Below are 24,414 nucleotides of genomic sequence, written 5' to 3' on the forward strand. Positions count from 1 at the left end.
AACAGGAAATGAATAAGAACCATGGGTTTCAAATTGTTGGGTCACAATTCCCTTTATGACTTCTAAAATGGAACCAGTAGTTGCTCCATATAAATCCAAGTGCATTCAAAGGGAGATGCTATGAAAAGAATCCAGTATTTTTAACTCTGTAAATGTCGGGCCAGGTAGCTGCCTTATACTGAGTCAAACCATTGAGTCCATTTGGCTCAGTATCATCCAGACTGATTGACAGTAGCTCTCCAGCGTTAGTCAGGGTTCTCTACCATTCCTTTCTGGATATAACAGGGATTGGACCTGATGCTCTACAACTGACCTACAGCCCTTCTCCAGATCTGCAGCAAGTGATAAACAGCATTGCGGAAGTCATTTAGTCTTTAGTGCTGGTGCTGATGCCTTGAGTTGGTTCTGGCAGACAGATTCTGGCCTGAATCAATGCATTCGCTGTAATCTTCATTTCTTTGGCTTTCAGATTTTTAAAAAACGTAGTCAACTCCTAGGGGCAGTGGGGGCTTTGGCCCCCACAATAAAATATCTGAGGGTGCTGGGCCCCCACAAAGATGATGGGAATTCCCATTCAAAATAGTGTGTGCGCACTGCGTCATGTGATCAGTTATGTGGGGTGGGGCTTACTTGGGCCCCTACGATATTTAATTCAAGTTGGCATCTCTGACTTCTGCATTTGGCATTCATGCCCCTTGAGAATAGAAGTCCCAATGAGTAGATTTTTAAAGCTGATCCAATTATTTCCCCCCGTCCCCACCTCCCCGGCATTATTTAGTTCTCCCAATAAACTGAACCATCCCAAGATCGGTTGGAAAGGTATCCAATTTTCTCCTCGTCACTGGTTCACTGCTGGGTCAGCAAACTCTTCCGAGGAGAGAATGAAAGGCCAGGGGGTGGTCCAGAGCAGGTAATAGTCAGCTCTGTGTATCCAGGTGAGAAGGTTCATAGCTTCCAGACCTAAGCAATTACGGGGTAAGAATCCTCAGATAATTCAGCCAATAAAGGTGTTTAATGATAGTATGAACAGTTAGAGGTGGTGATTAATTAGCCTGGGCATTTTGGGCTGGCTAGTGTGCACACTGTACTACATACTGGCCATCAGCTGGTAGGCATGCAGTCTTGTAAAGGGCTTTCTGCTTTGACATTGGTCATATATCACTGCAGCTGTGCCCTTTGATTACTGGGAGGGCTTGTGGAGTGATTAATAGCCAGGATCAATGTTTCTGCCCAGCACATGACATTTGGTCACAGAGCAACCATATACTTATTCCCCCTTGGCACAACGCTTAGGAGAAATGAAGGATGAGACCTGCCAATTTATAGCTGAGGAGCTTCCAGTTTATAAAATGAGTCAACTTTGACTGTACAAGATTATTCCCCATTGAAATAATTAGTGCAGCATTAAACACAATTAGAGCCCAAACTATGGGAGCATGCTTGCTGAATCCAAGCCAGTTGACAGATGGTTAAAGCCTGATACTTGGCTGCCTGCAAGGTCCAAAGAGTTATTATTTTGCTGAGAAAATGAAAAAAGCAAAAAAAAAAAAAAAAAAAAAAAAGCCCAGAAAGAGTGAATGCTTTGTGTGGGGGATGGGGAATAGATAAATAATGCAAATGCATTTTGATCTTTGGGTAAAAAAATGAAGCATTTTGAGAGTTTAATAAAATGTACGGCGATATGGAGCAGCAAATTATAGCATAAATGACTCCGAAGGGTCATATTGCATATTGCACATAGTGGTATTCTCCTATTCAGTACAACGAAACTGCTGTCTTGTAAGTGGTCATCTAATCATGCCTTTAGTATTTGCTAATTTTAGTGCTAGTTTCAAGGGCTCTGCATCCTGCTAGAATTTCCCTCCTTTGCCTGGAGAATGATGACTTTGCTTTAGTTCACTCAGTAAAAAAACCCTCTTTGCTTAACTCTGAAGGTGCAGTAATCGAGTCTTGGGGAATATTTTATTTTGATAATGTATATGTTGCCCCTTTTAGAAAATCTGTTTGGCCTTTGTATGTTGTGTGAAAGGAAAGAAGGACTGTACAGTTGTACACCTATTTTGAGTTAGGTAACTCTCTTTCTCCCCCCCCCCCCCTAGTTTCCATTCATAAAAATGGAATTCTGTCCTTTTAACCCAGGATTCTCTGCCTTATGGCATCTTGCAGAGGTGGTAAGGGGGAAAGCACAAAAACCGCTTAGTCAGCAAGATTTTTTTCTTGATTGACAAAGGGAAAAGTGTTTATCAGGTCTCTTCTGAGGTCTTTTGGGGATCTGGGAAGCAAGGACTTCTCACACTGCTTGTTCTTCCTTCCTTTACTTATATTTATATATTGCCTTTCTTCCAATGCACTTGCGGCAGTTTTCAAATTCAAACAACAGCTTATAGTTTCACGCGCGTGAAACAAAAAGGAAAGAAGAGGTGTGGAAAGAAGACAAAAGCCAGCAAATTCAAGTGCCAACTTTTGCGTAAGAAGTTCTGACATTGAGGAAAAGAATACCTGGCTACCAACCACTGAAATGGATATTAAATGGTTCTGTTTAGTGGGCACATATTCAGGGGAAGTTATACGTGGTTAAGGCTGCCATCCTACATATAACTTACCTGGGAGTTAGTCCCACTGAAATCAGTAGACTTACTTCTGAGCAGTCTAAATAGTGAATAGTGTGCAATATGTGGTGCTTTCAGGTTTGAATCCCTGCTCAATCATGTTTGCATTTTTCATTCATTTTTTAATTTTATTTTTGATGTCATGCATTGCAGGGAGTTGGACTAGATCAGGGGTAGGCAACCTAAGGCCCGGGGGCCGGATCAGGCCCAATCACCTTCTCAATCCGGCCTGCGGACGGTCCGGGAATCAGCGTATTTTTACATGAGTAGAATGTGTCCTTTTCTTCAAAATGCATCTCTGGGTTCTTTGTGGGGCATAGGAATTCGTATATTTTTTCAAAATATAGTCTGGCCCCCCACATGGTCTGAGAGATGGTGGACCGGCCCATGGCTGAAAAAGGTTGCTGACCCCTGGACTAGATGATCCATCGGGTTCCTTCGAACTCTATTTTTCTGCTGAGATATGATCATAAGATTGTGGCAGTTTGCTTCCAGAAGATGTTGCAATGGCCACCAACTTGGATGGCTATTTGCTGGGGGTCACAACTGGCCAGAGGGTTGCTGCACTCAGGTCCTTCTTTGGGGCACCCCATAGGCATGTGGTTAGCCACTGTGGGAACAGGATGTTGGACTAGGACCAACAGGTGACTTCACTTCTGATCCTTATTAGAAGATTGAGGAAGTTTCAGGTGCACCAGGAGGGCAAACATCGGTACAACAGTAGGACCTGGGGAAGCCCAGTTAATAATTGATGGCTTTGAAACCTTAGCAATATTCTTATTTGGTACTTAAATATAGTTATGTACCAAAAACTAGTGTCCTGAAGAATATAAAAAACCTGCTTGCAATTAGTACGAAGTTCATACTTTGCTCAGAATGGGGATCCTGAGTATCTGTGCATATTAAACAAATATTTTTTGTTCCTTCTGCTTGCACAAGGGGAGAGGGTGGGATATAAAAATATATGCAGCATTTAGCAATCTCCCAGGAGCTGAAAAGGATGCTCATCTTTTCCATGCTGTTGGCACACGTAATGTTGTTAAATGTTGCCAGGGTATATGGCGTCCAGCATTCATTCTGCATATTTCTCTTGATACTAACCTGAGCAAGTTCTTCTAACGTGTAAGCTGTTTGTTTTTCATGAAGGCTTTGGACATGGTTTCATGTGCTGGGTTCTGTTTCATATCCTTATCGCCATATGGAAACAGCGAACCAGAAGGGGGAAACATAGATATTCCTGTTTCAGCATTTCTAATGGCCAGTTTTATTAGAAGAGGAGGAGGCAGGTGTGAATGCTTGTGTAACTTGGATGGACGAGGGGAAGAGATAAATTTCTAGAATAGCAGGCACCCGAAAACAATCCTTCAGATGGTGTTTTCCTCTTGCTTGCGGTTTGCCTCAGGATTTCAGCATTCTATTTTGTCACTTGGCTTGCTGGTGCTTGCTGCTCATTCCAGCTGTTTCCCCTCTTTCCGTCTTACAGCCAGGCCTTAAGCATGAACATCTGTCTGGTAGAGCTATGTAAAAACCCATAAGTCATCAGCAAGACTGAAACTCCCTTATATAGGAGTCATGTTAAAAGGAGATGGAACACACATTTTATGGGCACCTTATGTTTCTCCAAGTCACAGAAAAAACCTTGCTAGTCTTTTAACATTTTTCTTAATCTTCTACTTTTTGCTTGTATTCATGTGAAAATAGTAAAACACTCTCTCTCTCTCTCTCTCTCTCTCTCTCTGTGTGTGTGTGTGTGTGTGTGTACAGTGGTACCTTGGGTTACATACACTTCAGGTTACATACGCTTCAGGTTACAGACTTTACTAACCCAGAAATATTACCTCGGGTTAAGAACTTTGCTTCAGGATGAGAACAGAAATCGTGCAGTTGCGGTGCAGTGGCAGCAGGAGGCCCCATTAGTTAAAGTGGTGATTCAGTTTAAGAACAGTTTCAGGTTAAGAACAGACCTCCAGAACGAATTAAGTTCTTAACCCGAGGTACCACTGTATGTACTATATATCTTGGAAAGTTGTCTGTTTGCTATGCTTTTGGACACTTCTTCAGATAGTGTAACTAAATTTCACACAATGGCTCCTGAGAGCAAGGAGCAGGTTTTCATCTGTGTTTGGTTACTGTCGGGTGCCATTTTGAATCAAGATGGCAGATTGAACTTTTCAAAACTGCAACCATTTTTTTTGGGGGGGGGGGTGTTTCTTAGAATTCCTGTGTAACACCAGGTACAAGGATGTTCAAATAACATACAATTGCTGTGCGGGCCACAAATTGTTTATCAGTTGCTTCCACTTCCTTAACAGTGCCCATATTAGAGTTGAGGTCATTTGTGTAAATGGTGGGATATTTTGGGTGGGATATTTTGGGTGTAAATGGTGGGATATTTTGGGTGAACAGGGGTGAGGTGGCCAACCTGTTGTCCTCCCAGATGTTGCTGGAATACAGGTCTGACTGACTATGCTGGCTAAGGCTGATGGGAGTTGGAGGCCAGTAACATAGTGAGACCCACAGATTAGCCATCCCTCTTAGGATAATTAGCAATCTGAGGTACTTCAGGTATTTGTCTCAGGTTTTCAGCATTCTCCTTTGTTGCTCTGTTCCGCTTTTCTGTTCTAGCATTGGGGCAGGTGAGTGGCAGTGGTGCTCCTGCTGCAAGGAGCTATGAGTACATCTTCGCCTCACTGGGTGAGCTGCTTCTGGTTGTAATCTGGCCAGAAATTGGGAGAGACAATTGTGTAAAAATGTGGAGGGGGGAGAAAGAAGCCCACAAAAAAACCACACACACCCCAACAGCAATATTCATAGATCCGTAATGATGATAAACTTTGCTTTTACTCCCCGCCACCCCATTCACATCATGCAACGAAGTTCTTTCCAAAAACTGAGGAAAAGAACTCTAAGTTTCAGAGGAGGGTTAAGTCTCACTGGTGTGTCACTTCGTGATGGAGAGAGCCCCAATGGCTGCCTGCCATCAGTCTTGTGTGCTCATCTCACCTATGCCGATCTCTGTAGCCCAAATGAAAGCACATCAGGAAAGCAGAGGGTTGTTGTGCTGACTGGCCACTCTTCCAACCGTGGACACCCACATGAGATGTTCCACACCTGCAGAGGAGGAAGGTTAGGGCTGGAGGACCAAGGGAAAGTGTACAAGCATGGAAGCTCATCTGTAAGCAAGCACTATGCAGTATGTGAGACTGTGCAATGTGTTCACTGCACCTTGGTGCCTTAACATGCAATCCCCAAGCAGTGTTTCTCAAACTTTGGTCCCTACTGTTGTTGGCCTACATTATCCCATCACCCCTGACCACTAGTCCAGCTAACAAGGGATGATGGGAGTTGTAGTCCACCGACAGTTGGGGACCCAAGTTTGAAAAACACTGACCTAATGTGTTTGCTTTAATCTGACATGGTTTTTGACTCTTGAATGAATTTGCAATGCATTTTTATTTTGCAGGAGTTAGAATCATAGAATAGAATCATAGAATCATAGAGTTGGAAGAGACCACAAGGGCCATCGGGTCCAACCCCCTGCCAAGCAGGAAACACCATCAGAGCACTCCTGACATATGGTTGTCAAGCCTCTGCTTAAAGACCTCCAAAGAAGGAGACTCCACCACACTCCTTGGCAGCAAATTCCACCGTCGAACAGCTCTTACTGTCAGGAAGTTCTTCCTAATGTTTAGGTGGAATCTTCTTTCTTGTAGTTTGGATCCATTGCTCCGTGTCCGCTTCTCTGGAGCAGCAGAAAACAACCTTTCTCCCTCCTCTATGTGACATCCTTTTATATATTTGAACATGGCTATCATATCACCCCTTAACCTCCTCTTCTCCAGGCTAAACATGCCCAGCTCCCTTAGCCGTTCCTCATAAGGCATCGTTTCCAGGCCTTTGACCATTTTGGTTGCCCTCCTCTGGACACGTTCCAGTTTGTCAGTGTCCTTCTTGAACTGTGGTGCCCAGAACTGGATACACTACTCCACAGTACTCCACAGTTATTTGTTTGCTTCCTTTTTGTGACAGTTTGCAGCCTCTCCCCTTAGGGTCCATCCTCAACTCAGGAGTTTATGCTGTTTTGTTTTACAGGGCGATCTTTAATCTAGAACAAGTGCCGTTATCTTGAAATAACTTTTGCCATGCCAGGTTTCTCAAGGAAAAGAAGTAGGTAAAATGTTGCAGGCATCATTTGCATGAATTCTGTTGGTGGCAAACTTGCAGGATTTTATTTTAGTTTTGGTGGTTGTTATTTTCTTTTTAAGGTTTTCCCTCTATAGAATCATAGAATTGCCAAGTTGGAAGGGATACCAAGGGTCATCTAGTCCACCCCCCTGACATGCATAGTTAAAAAGTTTTTTACATGCCGTAAACCAGTCATCTATGCGTTGCCCTCCAGATAACTCCCATCACCTCCAAGTGGCATGGCTGGAGAGGTTGGGATTGATGAGAGTTCATTCGGAGGCACATCTCTTATATGAAGTATTTGCTTTGGTAAATCATAATCATAATCATAAAATCTTCCTATGACTTAAGCAGTTTCACATCTTTCCAGTTTAAAGAAAAAATGTCCACGAGGGCTAGAAAAAGATTCAGTGGTAAGGTGGTTACTGTAACTGGTGATGTGGGAGCAGGCCATGTCACTTGAAGTTAAGACCCTTTGCAAACATTTGATTTCTGGATGTTGCCTTCTGGCTCGCTAAGAAAAATCCCCATGTTTGTAGAGATTATCCTGACAGTAGTAAGCTTTTGTCAGTTGTCAAGGCATGTTTAGCATGTGGAGATGTATTAATCTGACACAGCTACCATTGTAAGTGGCTGAAATAAATAGAGGGCTCAAACAGATGAAGAGGGATTAACTGTGTAGATGGAGCAAACTCTTCAATCACTAAACCAGTGATTTTACAAAGGATTAGCTTGCTTCTACAAATATTGATTACTGATTTGCTTCTCAAAATGAAGACGGCATCCCTTGTGCTGTGTATAGTGTGCCTTGTGAAGCAAAGATCGTTCATATTAATGAGTTTGTTGTGGGTATTATAGGAGCTTACAGACGTATTATTTTTTCATCCTCTAGCCATGCTAGATTTAAGATTGTCAGCTGCTACAAGTCCCCCTTTTGATCTTAGAGGCGTCATATTAATTTTCAACTAAAGTTGGCATATAGGCTACACAGTCCAGATAAAACACTGCCATGCACTTTCGCCCCAGAATCAACCATTTTAAAGTAGCATGGCAAATGAGTTTATATTTGCTTTACAAAGGATATGATTATTTAAGAAGGGGAAAATGGACTCCTATTTGATTTAGCTGTCGGACATCACGTGTTTTAAAAGCTCTGTGTGTGGAATGCTCTCCCCAGGGAGGCTTGCCTGGGCCCTTCATTAAACATCTTTAGGCGTCAGGCAAAAAAATAAAATAAAAATTTTCAACCAGGCCTTTGCCTGATTAATATTCTATGACCTTTAAATGTGTCATCGGAGGGGGGGTTATTGACTTCTTCTGTTCTTGTTTTTATTATGTATTTTGTATGTTTATGCTGTGACCTGCCCTGAGCCTTCAGAAAGTATTGTAGTACAGTCATACCTTGGGATAAATACGCTTCTGGATGAATATTTTCAGGTTGCGCTCTGCGGCGACCCGGAAGTAACGGAGCGCGTTACTTCTGGGTTTCGCTGCGCGCGCATGCGCAGACGCTCCAAATGATGTCATGCGCATGCGTGGAAGCGCCGAAATGCGACATGCGCTGAGGCGCAGACACGGGTTACATTTGCTTCGGGATGCGGAAAGGGCTCCGGAACGGATCCCGTTCGCATCCCGAGATACCACTATATGTCACAAAAGTTGCAAATGGGAAACGGGAAAAACACAATCCTTGCTTATTTCCCTTTCTTTACAGTACATTTGATGAAGGAAGACTTACTTTGCTTTCATTTGATCCTCATTTAAACAAGGAGAGAGCACACGACCAGCCATTAAAACAGCAGGAGGAGTCATATGCTTTTAAAAGAGCAGGAGGAGTCATATGCTAATGAAAGTAATCTCAGACCAGACAGTTTTTGCTACCTGATGGGTAGGGATGAAGGAGAAATTTACAGTCCTCATTTGCAGGGTGAAATAGCTGCTGAGTGATACTGATGACTCTGTGACTTATAAGGTGGCTCTCTTTGCCCTGGCAGCTAGGAAGATTAGGAGGAAAGAACTGGATGGACTAGCGGTCAGTTGCAAAAGAGGCTCTGAAATCTAATTTGCACATTTTATTTGAGAATTACTTCTTATTCTGGGTAACAAGAATTTTTGGTGGATTTGATCATGGTTTTACTGCAAATGTAGCGACTGCTGTCCCCCCCCCCCTTCTTCCTTCTTTGGATGTTGCAGTGGCCTTTGGCTAGCACAAGAAATAAATAAAAATGCAACTGGTCATTTGACTACTTATGTGCGTGGCCACTCGGAAAAGCTTAGCCCCTTGTGGAACCCTGTCAAAATAAATAGTGCATTACCAATACACAAATGAAACTTTGCTGTTATTGGCAGTATTCAGCAAAAAGGTGTTGATGTTTCATAACTGTGGGAGGTTATTCAACTTGCGCCTCATAGCAGAAGGGGGAGAATATTGCACTTTTTCATGGGGGGGGGGGGGTTAAGGAAAGAAGATATGAAAGGTAATGTATTATGGCAGTACCAGCTTGAATATATAGCTAGCCTGCTATAGCAGCACTGCTACAATGCCTTGGAAACAAGAAGCCATGAGGTTTGATTTAAGCAGATTGTGCAAAGAAGTCCTTGCTCTGTTTGCCAGATGACATAACCAGAGACTCCCCAGTCTTTTCCATGTTGATGATGAAATTTCTCTCCAGTAACCCAAAAGCATGCAGACAATGCTGTGAATGACATGATTGCCTAGAGTGTCATGCTGGGAAATGATTATTCATGTTGCCCAATGCCAACCTGGATCTGGATGCCAAGAGCTCTTGGTGATCATTGTAATTTGCTGACAGTTGGGTAATTGCCTGCTTTGCAGTTGCACTCCATCTGATCCTTTAAAATCCATGCAATGCCTCTCTTAACTACTGTGATGTAGAAAAAGGAGCATATGGGAACTAAAGGGAGAAAATTAATTACTGTTTAATTATTTGCAGTATTTGTTGAAGTGTAGCAAAGAGGCAACCAATGGTAAAATGGTAAAGCTTTAAAAAAAATGAGGGGAAATGTGTGCTTTCAAGAGTTCTGTCTCAATTCTGCTGACTACTGGAGCACCCTAGTGGTATAAATTGACAACTGGCAGGTGTCCATCAATGCCTGGTATAGGAAAGATGATTTTAAATACTAATAAAAGATGTCAAAAATAATTCATAGTGTATGTTATCTTAAATCTTAAGGTGTAATTAACGTTACTGATGTAACAAATCTTCAAAGGACTATTATTTAGAGTTGTCATGATGGGAAAAAATCTGTGTCAATTAATTGATTGCTTAAATCTTCCCTAATTTGGTGCTATTCATAAGCTAATTTTTTTCATTCCTTTTAAAATATTTTTTCCTAAAATAATGCCGAGTGAAAACACTCTATGAAAGGATGTTTTACGTATTTTTTCTGTAGCAAGAAAAATGCCAGCTGTCTCTAAAATTAAACATCAGTATAGGATGCACCTGTTGTCCATGGAGTTTTCTTGGCAGGGATACTGGAGTGGCTTGCCGGTTCCTGCTCCAGGTGGATCACGTTTGGTCAAAACTCTCCACTGTGATCTGTCCATCTTGGGTGCTCTGCACGACATAGTTCATAGCTTCTCTGAGTTATTCAAGCCCCTTCGCCACGGCAAGGCAGTGATCCATGAAGGGGAAATGAGGCTCCAATACTTTGGCCACCTCATGAGAAGAGAAGACTCCCTGGAAAAGACCCTGATGTTGGGAAAGATGGAAGGCACAAGGAGAAGGGGACGACAGGACGAGATGGTTGGATAGTGTTCTCGAAGCTACCAGTATGAGTTTGACCAAACTGCGGGAGGCAGTGGAAGACAGGAGTACCTGGCATGCTCTGGTCCATGAGGTCACAAAGAGTCGGACATGACTAAACGACTAAACAACAACAACATAGGATGCACCCCAGTTGTTGATAAGACTTGGGGATGTGCTTACTTTTATATTTGTGGACCTTGGTTATAGTAAAAGACAGGCATGCTCAGATGCACTCTTTACTTCACCAATCTGTGTAGTAACTAGTATCTGTTCTAGGCTATTTTTGGAACTGGTGTTATGAATGCTGTCTCCCGCAATTGTACTTCTGCTTGAGGAAAGGAGAGTGCTCCTAACCAAGTGTCTCTCCTCCTAAAACACAGGAAATTACTCCCAAGCCACAGAAGGAGGGCTGCCTGGAAGTGGGAATGGAATACAACAATTTCACACATTTAAGTCCCACCATCTTGGCTAAAAAGTGGGGCTGATCCATGTCTACAAATATACTGAGCATTCACTAATAACTAGTGGTTATATTTCCCCCCATTTGATAACGATTTGCCAGTGCTTTTTAAAAATACTACCGCCTACTTTCTCTCTCTTTTTTTCAGGGAATCAATTCCTTCCAGTTGCAGCTCAAGACCTTCAGTGTGTTTTAAAATCTGGGTACCTGGAAAAACGCAGAAAAGGTAAGCAGCTTTGGAAAAGTTAAATTATGGCTTCTCTCTGCCGCTCCCCATTGCAACTGCTGTCACTGGTAGCACAGGTGGGAAGAACTCTTAGCTAGTGGAATAGCAAGAAGTATTCAGAAGACTAAAACCACGAGATGAGTGGCTTTCTTTGGAGAGTTCTGAAAAGTGTGTGACTATTTTTGAGGGTGCTATAAAGAGACCTTTTTAAAATGGGTGGAATTTGATGAACAGCATGAAGACGTGGGGCACTGCAGTCAACATGGGACTGAATGTGCTGTTTTGGATCATCGCAATCCTGTTACAATGTTTAAAAACCTCTCTTTCCTTCTCCCTTTTCCCACAGCTCATGACTTTCAAGAACTAGCATGGGCTGTGAGGTCTTACAGTGAGGGTGGGGGCGGGATGCCAGGTCACAGTGAGAATTTTAGCCAGTCCTAAGAGATTCCTGGATGCAGGTGGCGCTGTGGGTTAAACCACAGAGCCTAGGACTTGCCAATCAGAAGGTTGACGGTTCGAATCCCCGTGACGGGGTGAGCTCCCGTTGCTCGGTCCCTGCTCCTGCCAATCTAGCAGTTCGAAAGCACGTCAAAGTGCAAGTAGATATATAGGTACCGCTCCGGCGGGAAGGTAAACGGCGTTTCCATGCACTGCTCTGGTTCGACAGAAGCAGCTTGGTCATGCTGGCGACATGACCCAGAAGCTGTCTGCGGACAAACGCCGGCTCCTTTGGCCAATAAAGCGAGATGAGTGCCGCAACCCCAGAGTTGGTCATGACTGGACCTAATGGTCAGGGGTCCCTTTACCTTTACCTTTAAAGAGATTCCTATGCTCTTCCCCATAGGAGCCAACTCCTAGGGGCCAAGGATGGGCATTGCCATTCAAATGGTGTGTGTGTGTGTGTGTGTGTGTGTGCCGTGTCAGTTATGCAGGGCGGGGCCTACCTGAAGAAACACAATTATATATTGTAAGAATTCCCTGTTGTAGCTAGACCAACTCCCAAATTCAGCAGGTATTGCTAAACACCTTGAAGTGCAGAGAGGATCAAGCATAATTCTGTAGATTGAACTGCTGGATGCAATTATTTTAAGAAAAGAGTCCCTCCACCCCACCCTTATGGATTTTAAGACCTTACAAGCTGCAGAAGCAAAATTTAAGTTGGAAATGATATGAAGATGCGCAAATTTGTGTAACCTGCCTCTTCAAATTTTAGACTTCTGAAGGGGATGCATTGTAGTCCCTCCGTCATACAAGATTGCTGTAAAGCAAGACTGAGCTGGGCCAGTGTTTAAAGATCAAGAAAAGTTTGGTGGGATGTACTTGGAACTGTTAACGCACTATGCTGGAAGTTGAAAAATAGCTAGTCTTTCCTTGTCTAAAGTTTTGCCATTCTTCAACCACCTACTGATACTTCAAGGAAAGGGGGAAAGTCCTAGGAAAATCTCTCTCTCTCTCTCCTCTCCTCTCCTCTCCCCTCACACAAACACACACAAAAAAATACCAGCACATATATTTACCTATATAACCTTATTTTGACTAACAAAAAATACAGTAGAAATAATAAAGCCCATGTTACTGTTTATTTACACTGCTTAAAATTTTTTGTTCCAACATTACATTTCTGCTTTTTAATTGAGAAGTCAGTTCCATCCTTAAAAAAGAAAATCTGTAATGGAAACAGATATGAAGTGTGTTACTGAATTTTGTGTAGAATGCCCATCTAATATAGATTGTGTTAATTGCAGACCACAGCTTTCTTGGCTTTGAGTGGCAAAAGCGGTGGTGTGCTCTGACTCCAACAGCCTTCTACTATTATGGAAGTGACAAAGGTATTGTAAAAATTTGTGGTTTATCTTAGAATCCAGTGCAATGCGGTTGACTGTTTGCAGACCTCTAGGGTCGCCTTGTTGTTTTGAGGCATTCCGGATTCCCTTGCAACATTCATGGCCTTTGTATAATGGTCTCTGTGTTTCCAGATGGCGTGAATGTACTGTATCTGCTATATGTTGTCTTATCTCTTCTGTTTTTTCCTTGGGAATTTCAGATAGGTCCTCCCCTCCCCGCAAACTTTGATCAGTTTTCAAGATGCCTTAGCATTATCCCCACTTAGTTTCCTTTGTTGTTTCTTCTTCTCTCCTCCCCTCCGTAAGTGGTTTTGAAGTTTCGTACCTGTTTACCATCTTCTTGTCTCAATTTAGTTCCAGATGGAATTAATGACAATCTTGAATTTGCAAGGCAGAACAGTTTGCATTGTGGGAACACCTCTATACTCATTTCATGCCATGTTAAAATTACAAATACAGTGGAACCTTGGGTTAAGAACTAAATCCGTTCTGGAGGTCTGTTCTTAACCTGAAACTGTTCTTCACCTGAGGTACCACTTTCGTTAATGGGGCCTCCCTCTGCCACCGCGCCACCACCGCGCGATTTCAGTTCTCATCCTGAAGCAAAGTTCTTAACCCGAGGTACTATTTCTGGGTTAGAGGAATCTGTAACCTGAAGCGTCTGTAACCTGAAGCATCTGTAACCCGAGGTACCACTGTATTATAAAACCCCTTCCAAAAGTGGCTTGTCCTATAATTGTGAAATTTGGTGGAGAAGATCTCTTGGGTGAGGGGCAGATGTTTTCTGAATTTTAGAGAAGTCGGATGAAAGATGGTTGGTTGCAGTAGTTAAAAAAGTGGAGGCAGTTCTTATTTATGAGTTGACATGTGCACACTGGCAACTTCCACAAAAGTGAGCAGTGCCCTAATAATGGCAGCCAGGAGCCACCTGCCTCCATTGTAGCCTGTTGCTAGCATTTTCTTGCTGGCTTTATCTGTGATTTTCACATGTGCAAAATGGCCAGCGTGCCCAGGAACTGCCACCCTACTGCTTTGAGCATACAGTGGTACCTCAGGTTACATACGATTCAGGTTACAGACTCCGCTTAACCTTGGGTTAAGAACTTTGCTTCAGGATGAGAACAGAAATCATGTTCTGGCGGCGTGGCGGCAGCAGGAGGCCCCATTAGCTAAAGTGGTGCTTCAGGTTAAGAACAGTTTCAGGTTAAGAACAGACCTCCGGAACTAATTAAGTACTTAACCCAAGGTACCACTGTACTTGGTACATATGTTGTTGAAATTATGGGGGGGGGGAGTGTGCCTCCAAATGGTTGTTGCTTGAAAACAGCCCAAGAAGTTACTTGTACACCAAGACACACTAGTTGCTATACAAAAGTTTCAGGGAGAGAGAGACTCTTCATAGATATGCCATGAGGTGTGCTGCAAAATTAAGGCCACCCCGAAAGCTGACATTAGTATGCACACCAAATACATTCTGCTTCGAGATTACTAGAAAAGTCTGAGAAGGGGCATTTTTGCATATAGCTGGGCAAGATGCTTACTGTACTTATATACCCACGGTGGACTGATGTACGCAGCAAACTAAACATACATGGGAAAGGAGTGTTGTCTTCTAGGAGTTCTGTTGTGTATTTAGACATAGATTTGATGAAGGGCACACCTCCAGAAATGTGTGTGCGCGCATCTGTGTATGTGTGTGTGCAGTGTAAACATCAAATTAATTAATATTAAAGGCCAGCTGTTCCTTTTCTGAGATGTTTGCTATTCTAACACTCTTTGTGTCTCTTGTGCAGAAGTCTCGTTCAGGAAATACCAAATCTGGCACTTGGCAAACATCCTTTAGCTCAAGGATGTTTTTTAACAACTGCAGTAGCACTAATTGCAGAAGCACTGTATGAGCAGACAGTTTAGATTGTGAAGTTAAGGAAATCTGTTTTTTAACAATCATACATGGCAGAGAACTCATATTATTTAGGCATGACCTGTAGATCTGTCCTCCTCATTGAGGTTGCCTTGTGACATAAACAGAGTTCAAGTAAGACTAAAGAAGAACAATTAAGAAGGCTCAAACTAGTGACTGATGCTGCCGTGAAAAGTGATAGACATTCCCTTGTTTCAGCACAGGTCCATTTCCCATCTATCTGCAGCAGGTGTTTCGGAGAATGCCCTTACAGTACTGCCTGTGAAAAAATGTTTAGGGCTACATTCAGAGGCGGAAAAATAAATTTGATTCATAATTATAGCATCGGAGTTTCCCTTGAGGTAGAAAAGAACCCAGATCTACTGAACTTTTTATTACAGAAAATGGTTAACTGCTTTTTGAATTTCTAATGATTCTCGGCTGAATTGGAACTACTTGAAGATGAATCTTTACTAGGATTCCACTGTGAGTCTTATTAGGAAGGCAGTATGATTGCAAAATTTGTTTTCAAAGGCCATTGCAAGAATGTTAGAGGCACCATTTAATTCTGTTGTTTGCAAGTAATTATTGTTATAGCTGCTGGCTGGCCATACGTTTTGTTGTTAATGGTCCAGATTGACTAGTAGATGTTTTGTCAATGGAGCTAATAGTTAGGAAATAGTTCAAGGTGTCTCTTGAATTTCTTGAAAGGGAGGGGCTTCCAGGGTTTGGAAGGTGACAGCCAGGGCTGGGCAATACAGTGGTGCCCCGCAAGACGAATGCCTCGCAAGACGGAAAACCCGCTAGACGAAAGGGTTTTCCGTTTTGGAGGTGCTTCGCAGGACGAATTTGCTATGGGCTTGCTTCGCAAGACGAAAATGCCTTGCGATTCCTGGGATTTTTCCCCCGCTCCCCACCCCCTTTTTCTAAGGCACTAAGCTGCTAGTAGCCTTTTAGCAGCTAATCCGCTAATCCCTTAAGTCTTTAATAGCCGCTAATAGCCGCTAATAGCGCTAATCCGCTAATGGGCTTGCTTCGCAAGACGAAAAAACCGCTAGACGAAGAGACTCACGGAAAGGATTCTTTTCGTCTTGCGAGGCACCACTGTATCTGGTTTTCAACATCGCAATATATCAACAGCTAAACATCACGATAAACTGATATATCTCAGTGTCTGAAATAAGAATGGAGCTATGGAGAGGCACCTGCTGGTTTCATGGGGTTTTTTTGCATTGTGATTTTTGCATAGCACATGCGTGCACACACACATCGTGATTTGCGACATATTGCCAGGTCAAAAATTATGAAACCAATATCACGATATGGACTTCAAACTGGTTTTGGATGATATAGCACCCAGCCCTGTGACAGATCTCCCCTCCATCTATGTGTGAGCGAAGAAACAGCAATTTTGAACAAAGACACACACACACAGAGGAGAGAAAGCATATTTGCATGCAAACTCTTGCTGTATCAGCCCTCTGCAAAATATAATTAAATTATATCCATTGGAAAGGAAAAGAGCCCTTTCCTGAATGTTTTCCAGGCATGGCCATGAAGGTTTTGTAGATAATAATTGCTTTGAGTTTTGCTTCATGTCCAATGTATTATCAATGAACTTTAGGGACAGGAGTGGCGCTGTGGTCTAAGCCACTGAGCCTCTTGGGCTTGCCAGTCAGAAGGTCGGCGGTTCGAATGCCCACAACAGGGTGAGCTCCTGCTCCTCTCTCCCAGCTCCTGCCAACCTAGCAGTTCGAAAGCACACCAGTGCAAGTGGATAAATAGGTACCGTTGCGGTGGGAAGGTAAACAGCATTTCTGTGCACTCTGGCTTCTGTCACAGTGTCCCGTTGCACCAGAAGTGGTTTAGTCATGCTGGCCACATGACCCGGAAAGCTGTCTGTGGATAAACACCAGCTCCCTCAGCCTAAAAGCGAGATCAGCGCCACAACCCCATATTCGCCTTTGACTGGACTTAACCTTCCAGGGGTCCTTTACCATTTTACCTATCAATGAACTTCTGTTAGAAGGCTAAGCGTGCTTTGTATGTGGATACCATTGCCAGTAAACTTGTAGGTATTTGGGGTGACTCTGAGCATGTTTGTATTCCTTAGCCATCCAGTCTGGTAGCCACTGGTGACCCTGCCACTCATGACTTTGTCTAACCCTCTTTGTGTTTAGTTTACTTGGAATTTAGCTATGCAGTTTACCCTAGTGACATCCCCCGGCTACACACAACGTGGTCTTGATTGTGTGGAAAAAAACCTATTGACAACTTCTTTAAAAATTGCTGCCTGTTTTGTTAAATGATTCTTAGTTCTTGCAAGAGGAGATATATATAGCAGGCCCTGGTTTACTTTCTCGCGTTATATTAATGGCATCCCAATTATCATTTCTAGAAATGGAATGGTCAACTCTTTGGCCTTCCTCTATTGTGATGAGCTGTCCTGTATATCCTTTCACCTCCTAGGCAGCAAAATTCTCTCCTTGCCACCTTAGTCTGAGATAGAATCTGTAATCCTCCCTGATACAGACCTGCGGTGCCACATTTGCTACTTCTTCAATCTAGTTCAGTTATGCCTTAGGCTGATAATAATCTCCACTAACAGACTTTGGATTCTATGCTCAACGTAAATTATTCAAGTCAAGAGTATAGGCACTCTTTCGCCTATATTATTGACCATTTTGCGGTTTTATTCTGAAATAGATATGTGAGCATTTGCAGAATTTGCCCGAACGAGTGGCAATTGGGAGCTTTATAAGACTTTGCACATTTTCAAAGGTATGATCAGAACCCCCATAAGAGGGCTAGAAATGTGCTGATTTTAAAGAAAAGGGGGATATTGAGGATTTGGCACCAGGCATTAGATCTCATGGAAACTTGCTGGTGAATTACAGCAGAAGAACAGTTCTAACTATTCCTCTAGTCAATTGGAGCTAGTACAACATGGGCATGCCACAAGTTAAATGGAGATTATTTATTTCCTGATGCATGTTAAAATGTTTTCCTTTTGATTATTTAGACCCAGGAATGGTTTGCATGGTGTTGTTGCAAAATGCAGGACACTTAGCTTATGTATATTGGTTATTATTATTATTATTATTAATTTCTACCCCGCCCATCTGGCTGGGTTTCCCCAGCCACTCTGGGTGGCTTCCAACAAAAGATTAAAAATACATTAAAACATCAGTCGTTAAAAGCTTCCATAAACAGGGCTGCCTTCAGATGTCTTCTAAATGTCATATAGTTGTTTATTTCTTTGACATCTGATGGGAGGGCATTCCACAGGGCGAGAAGGCTGTCTGCCTGGTTCCCTGCAACTTCGCTTCTCGCAATGAGGCAACCGCCAGAAGGCCCTCGGAGCTGGACCTCAGTGTCCAGGCTGAACGATGGGGGAGGAGAGGCTCCTTCAGGTATACTGGGCCTAGGCCGTTTAGGGCTTTAAAGGTCAGCACCAACACTTTGAATTGTGCTCGGAAACGTACTGGTTCACTCATTGAACTGGTTAGTATTGTAACGCTAAGCCAATCCATTACTTAGTGCAAATGCAGAGGTTCCCAGAGAGAGCCCTGCTGCATTGCTCCTCCCTTGGTCCTGCTGCTGCAAGGCTGCTCTGAGCTCAGCGATGGTTTGGTTTGAAAAGCCACAAGTGGTAAGCCATGGAACAAATGGTTTGGACAATGTGCTAAACCCTGGGCTGGTTTACCTCATAGGAGTGCAATGTGGCCTCAATCTCGTTAGCAGCTTGCATGTTTGTGCTAAGCCATGGTTTGGCTTAGAATAATGTGCACAATGCTTCTTTGTTTCTCCACGGTGTACTTTTCACGTTATCACATTATACTGATAGATATTCAAATTTGTGAGAGATTTCTCAGAAGTTTCCTAGCTTGCTTTGTTTTTTTTTCTAAATAGCAGGGTCGTCAGTATACTTCAACCCTGTTTAGTGTTCACCCTTTTCCCCAGACCATAGCGTAATATGTTAAGAAGGCTATGCAAAGAGGTCTCCAAAGCAATTTTCTGTTTGTCCTGAGGGTACCTTTATCTTGAAATGGTTGTGTATGCTGCTACTTGGCTTTTGGGTTGTTTCAGAAGAAGTCAGAATAAGCTGAGCATTTTGTAGGCTCCTTTAGATTCCTTCACATTGGTCAGTAGGTGAAGAACCCCCTTTTACAGTTGTTGTTAACAGCCTCTGAAGTTCACTTCTTCTTTTTTGAGATGCAATAGTGGGGCAGATGTACCAAGGAGATCAGTAAGTTCTTCTTCACTGGGCAGATTTTTCCAGTGGCTACTGAACCAGAAAGAGACACTGATTTATGATGCACTTGTCTTGCAAGTTCCATGTTCCAGTTCTTGGTTCTCCCTGGGTACAGAAATCATTGCATGTACTTCTCACTAAATGTGACCATCTGTAAGTATCATCCTGGGGGATTCTGTAGGCAGCTTTCATAAAAATGTGCTTTGTTTGTACCTTCTCTTTAAAGGAGAGGTTTTTCTTTTTTTTTTTAATCACTCATAGCATCACCTAAACCATTCGGCTAATAACGTCTAACCTATTCTCTCGAATATTCATGAAATGGAAAACAAAATTTGAATAAATGATAACCTGCCGTGCCATTCACGTTCAGCGTTGCAAATGAAGTTCTATCTTTGCTTTTTATCTACGACAGACAAACAACAGAAAGGTGAATTTGCTATAGATGGCTACACCGTCAGAATGAATAATACGCTTCGGAAGGATGGAAAGAAAGATTGCTGTTTTGAAATCGCTGCTCCTGATAAACGCATTTATCAGGTTGGACTTCTTATGTCATCTTGAAATTAAATTGATAAAAACTGTTACTGTTCCAGTTATGAAGACATTAACGTTTCAATAAAACAACTCCTGACATGTTCAAGGAAAAGTAACTCTTGATTTGCTTACCTTGTACATTCATTCATATATATATGTATATGAATAGATTAAACATTATACTATCTTTTTGGATAAGAACAACCAATATACCATTTTTATCTGCTGTTCCATTTCACAGCTTATATTTAAATATCTATTATCTAATAGGTCTGCTCTTGGATGAATAATAATGTAAATATATATTATATATATATATATTTAAACCCCAAATGTTAAACATATCTTGTATTGCTTAGAGGACAGGGAAGGAAATCTAAGTTAAAGGCACATATCAGCTATGTGATTCAAGATCTATCAGCTAGGCATCAGTGTGGAATGTAAGTTTAATAAGTTTTAAATATCTGAGATTGCAGTTGAAAGCCAGTTAATTAAGTTGTCAGGTACTGTGTTGGAATCTGACAAGAACATTTTTAAGAAAACTGTACCCAGCAGTCTAAAGAAATTCATGGGTGTCTTCTAATTGTCAAGGGCGAATTTTGTTCATCAGTCCTGCTTTTGACATTGATGAAGAGAAGCAGCTTTTTTTTCTGCACAGCTGCCAGCTGCTGATCAGAGTTCCAAATCCATCATCCTCTGCTTCAATTACGTAAATTTGTCAAAATTAACTGTACATTATAAGAAGCATCCTTGCAAGAAAAGTACCAGAAGACATGTAAAGAATTGCTAATGGTGCCTTGAAGAAGTGACAAGAATGTTACTTTCTTTTCATTACTGATACTGTGCTGGCTGTATTTTTATGCTCATGATTCCTACTAGTAAAAGCAACTTTTTGAACAGTTTACAGCTGCTACTTCCAAGGAAGCTGTGGAATGGGTGAAGACGTTGAGACACGCAATACGAGGTAAGCCAGTTGTTGAAAAGAGCCTTAGTTTACAGTGCATGTTGGAATTTCAATCGTTATCTCTTTCTAATAGATTTTCTGTTTATTGATCTTGGCATTTCATTGTAGCCATTTTTGTGTAACACGTTTCCTGATTTCAGCTTTCTGTGTGAGTGTGAATAAGGAATCCTTTGCGCACTTGGGTATAAGTTCTTCTAGACTCGGCTAGACTTGCTTCCAAAGAAATATACATAGTAATAAGCTGAGGACATGCTACTGAGTTAAATTCCACTGAAATACAGATGTGCCTGTTTTTATTCAGCTGGTGCTAGCTAAATGAAAACAGTCACACCTGTATTTCAGAGGCGTCTCTTAATAAGCTAGAACTGGGGCATTGAATTTCCTTGGATTTAAAATGGAAGCGTCAGAATTATTTTGCTTTTCTTTCGCATTCCTTATGGCCGTGTTCACTGGGTGGGTACCTGTTGAATAGCTCTTGCATTCTTCTGAACAGACATGGGATCTGAAGATATTCTTGAGGAAGATGAAGAAGAATATGACGACATTGAGGAAAGTGGCGTTCCTTCTCAGCAACCAAGCACAGAGGCATTCGATGATATTTATGAAGAACTTCCAGGTATTGGGATGTGGAGAGCCTGGGTTGCGTAGTGGAGATGCCGTGTACAGCTCTGAAGGGACAGAAGGGGTTGGTGGAAAGAATTGATTCCAGCAGATAGTTCTTGGCTATGGCAGACCTGAACCAAGCTCAACTGTCTGGTCTTAGGTGAGTCATAGGTTGTCAGCCGCAGTTCCACATGGTCTTCCATGATTAATGCCAGGCGCTTGTGGTATTTAAAGAAGTGTGGTGGGGTTGTTTTTTACTAGGTTTAAAAAAAGAACTATTCACTTTGGGCTAATAAGGGCATTGAAACTAGACAGGAATTGTAGAAATGGTCTCTTGAGATTATTGGCTCATTAGCATCATCTCTGCTACATAATTTTTTAATTAAAACGTTGACGTGCCTTACAGCTTTGTCTCACCAATGCAGTCACTCATTCCTCCCCACTTTATTCGCTGTGTCACTTGCATTAACCATTTTTCTACACACTCTCTGTTTTTATCAGTATGTTCTCTCATACTATGATCTCATAATCCCTGCATATAAGCACAGGATGTGTGTGTGTGTTTTGGTTTGATTTCTGGGGTTGTTGAGAGGAACGGTCAACAAAGGTACTTGGGGGGTTTGGCTTGACTTTTTTTTTCTAATTGCATCCAGCATGAATCTGATGGTGCCATGATCTCTTCTCTAGATTTTTCAGTTACGAAAAGTTTTTCTGCGTCTTGACGCACAGATGTAAATCTCATTCAAACCTTCCTTTTGGCACCTAGTGCTGAACTTCACTCCAGTAAGAAGAAAGTGGCAGGACAGAGTCTGTAGGGATGTAAATGCATGGAAATGAGGTGTCCTCCTTGCTGCGGTTTAAAGAGATATTAAATACAGAGAACTGCAACACTTATTACTGTAAATGTAATGGGGAGTGTGGGGTATAGCTCTAGAAGAGACTTGGACAACCTTGGCCCTCCAGATGTTTTGGGACTACAACTCCCATCACCCCTAGCTAACAGGACCAGTGGTCAGGGATGATGGGAATTGTAGTCCAACAACAGCTGGCGGGCCAAGTTTGGCCATGCCTGCTCTAGAATAAAAGAATGCTATCAGAAGGTAAGTTGGTAAATAAAAATTACTTCCATCTGATGTGTTTCAGATATTTCGGTTCTCTAGAAAATATAGCTGTAATAAGTTCAGTGCATAAGGAAAGACACAGACTGAAAACCATTGTAGACTTTTAGACTTTTTATCAGCAGGTGTTCTCCGTATCAAGCGGTGTGCTGCTATGTTAGCTCATTTTAAAACTTGGTTAATGAGAAACACAGTAACAGATCTCAAACAGACCCCCGGGTATAGGACAGAATATAAATTCTAATCATCATCATCATCATCAAAACAGGGTATGTTGCAAATTTGAAATCTACCCGATGGTTGGAATGTATCAATTATTAAGATTATTTTGGGGAAAGTTTCAAGATAGGCAGAGCCCAGAATTCTCACCACTGATCACAATGGAATAATGCACAGTTTGAAAGGAAAGAGCTGTTGGGTAATATGAAGTTTGGGGACTGTTTTGGAATGGTTGAATTTTGAAAAATATCAAAAGAAGGCATAATTAAGTCATGCTATCGAAGCTGTATGCCGGCTCCCCCGGCCAATAAAGCGAGATGAGCGCCGTAACCCCAGAATCGGTCACAACTGGACCTAATGGTCAGGGGTCCCTTTACCTTTTTATCCAGTAGGATATGGGTTGAGCACTGATCCTTTCCCTCCAGTATTGCCGAGTAAGACAGATATTAAACTATTTATTGACATGATATGGATCACTTAAGAGACTGCGCAAAGTTTGAAAAGTTAATGCCAGCTGTTGGTCTAACAGGAGGAGTATTAGGTCCAATCTACAAAACTAGCTCTAATTCAGAAACAGTGAAAAAATAAATAAATGCCAGGTATAATGGGAGGCAGATTTATTAAAGTAAATCCCTGATCAATTATGGAAGTGGATGTGGAAAAATACACAGTGTTTTACATATACTACATTACATTCAACAGGCTTCAAGACTGAATAAAATTTACCCAAATGTAAGCAATTTGGGCTGGTGCTGTCAAACATCAGGTGCAATTTACTCCATGTTTTTTGGATATGATTTTCCATTACTATTAGTACCCATTCCTCACAGGGGCATTTGGCCTGCCTTTCCTCAGTTTTCCAATCACTGTTGCCATTCTTGTGATTTATTTGTGGTGGCAGGTGTTTTGCATCTTCCTCACTCTCCTGCAGAATCATAGAATGACCTCGAAAGGTCATCTAGTCCAATCAAATCCTTGCCAGCGCAGGAAACTCACTACTACAGCACTCTTGATAGGTAGCTATCTGCCTGAAAAACTTCTAACCAGGGGTACAGCGCCTTCTAAGGCAGACTGTTCCACTGTCAAACAGCTTGGACCACCAGGAAGTTCTTACTAATGTTTGATACTAGCATCCATATTGACATTTATTTAATTATGACTTGGTCCCTTTAGTCTCACCCTTCTACCATAATTGACCATTCTGTTGTCCTGTGCACATTACTTTTGAACTTCGCTAGCTCTTTAAAGTAGGTTTAAAGTAATGAGTATTGGCCCGCTTAACCCAAGTAAAAGGTAAAAAGCGCCATCATTATTTTTTTTACAAAATGACACTCTCCGTGTCACCTTCATCACAGCTAAGTTGTACATCTGCACCAAGCTTGGCTGAGAATGGAATATAGATTTCAAAGGCAGCCTCCTGCCAAAACAAGGAGGTGGGGGAATCTTTCAATTCATTTTTTTAAACATGGGTACTCAGCACTAAAGAGAACCGAGAGTTGTGCCACATTTTCCAGATATTATGATTCTTTCTAATAATACCAGGATGTTCTGTAGAAACAATTTTTTTCCTTGAATAGAGCAGAATAGTTTCAGACTGATGCATAGTACCAATTTGTTGGTTCATTAAAATCTTTAGCTTGTCTTGTAGATTGATAAGACCTCAGTCCTGTACACACTTAAAGGTAAAGGGACCCCTGACCATTAGGTCCAGTCGTGGCCGACTCTGG

The 24,414-nt window shown here is 42.1% G+C and overlaps 1 protein-coding gene across 2 annotated transcripts in view; it reads left to right on the forward strand.

Annotated features, from left to right (window-relative positions):
* Nucleotides 1-24,414, forward strand: part of SKAP2 (src kinase associated phosphoprotein 2) — a 104,206-nt gene that overhangs the window by 38,148 nt on the left and 41,644 nt on the right. For both annotated transcript variants that reach the window (XM_083405142.1, XM_083405143.1), the window contains 5 exons: nt 11,173-11,250; nt 12,996-13,079; nt 19,662-19,786; nt 20,684-20,747; nt 21,241-21,363. In XM_083405142.1, the coding sequence (XP_083261268.1) occupies nt 11,173-11,250; nt 12,996-13,079; nt 19,662-19,786; nt 20,684-20,747; nt 21,241-21,363 (474 nt within the window). The remainder of the gene's footprint in view (nt 1-11,172; nt 11,251-12,995; nt 13,080-19,661; nt 19,787-20,683; nt 20,748-21,240; nt 21,364-24,414) is intronic.

Source organism: Podarcis tiliguerta, assembly GCF_965153285.1.
Source record: "Podarcis tiliguerta genome assembly, chromosome: 12".
NCBI lineage: Eukaryota > Metazoa > Chordata > Lepidosauria > Squamata > Lacertidae > Podarcis > Podarcis tiliguerta.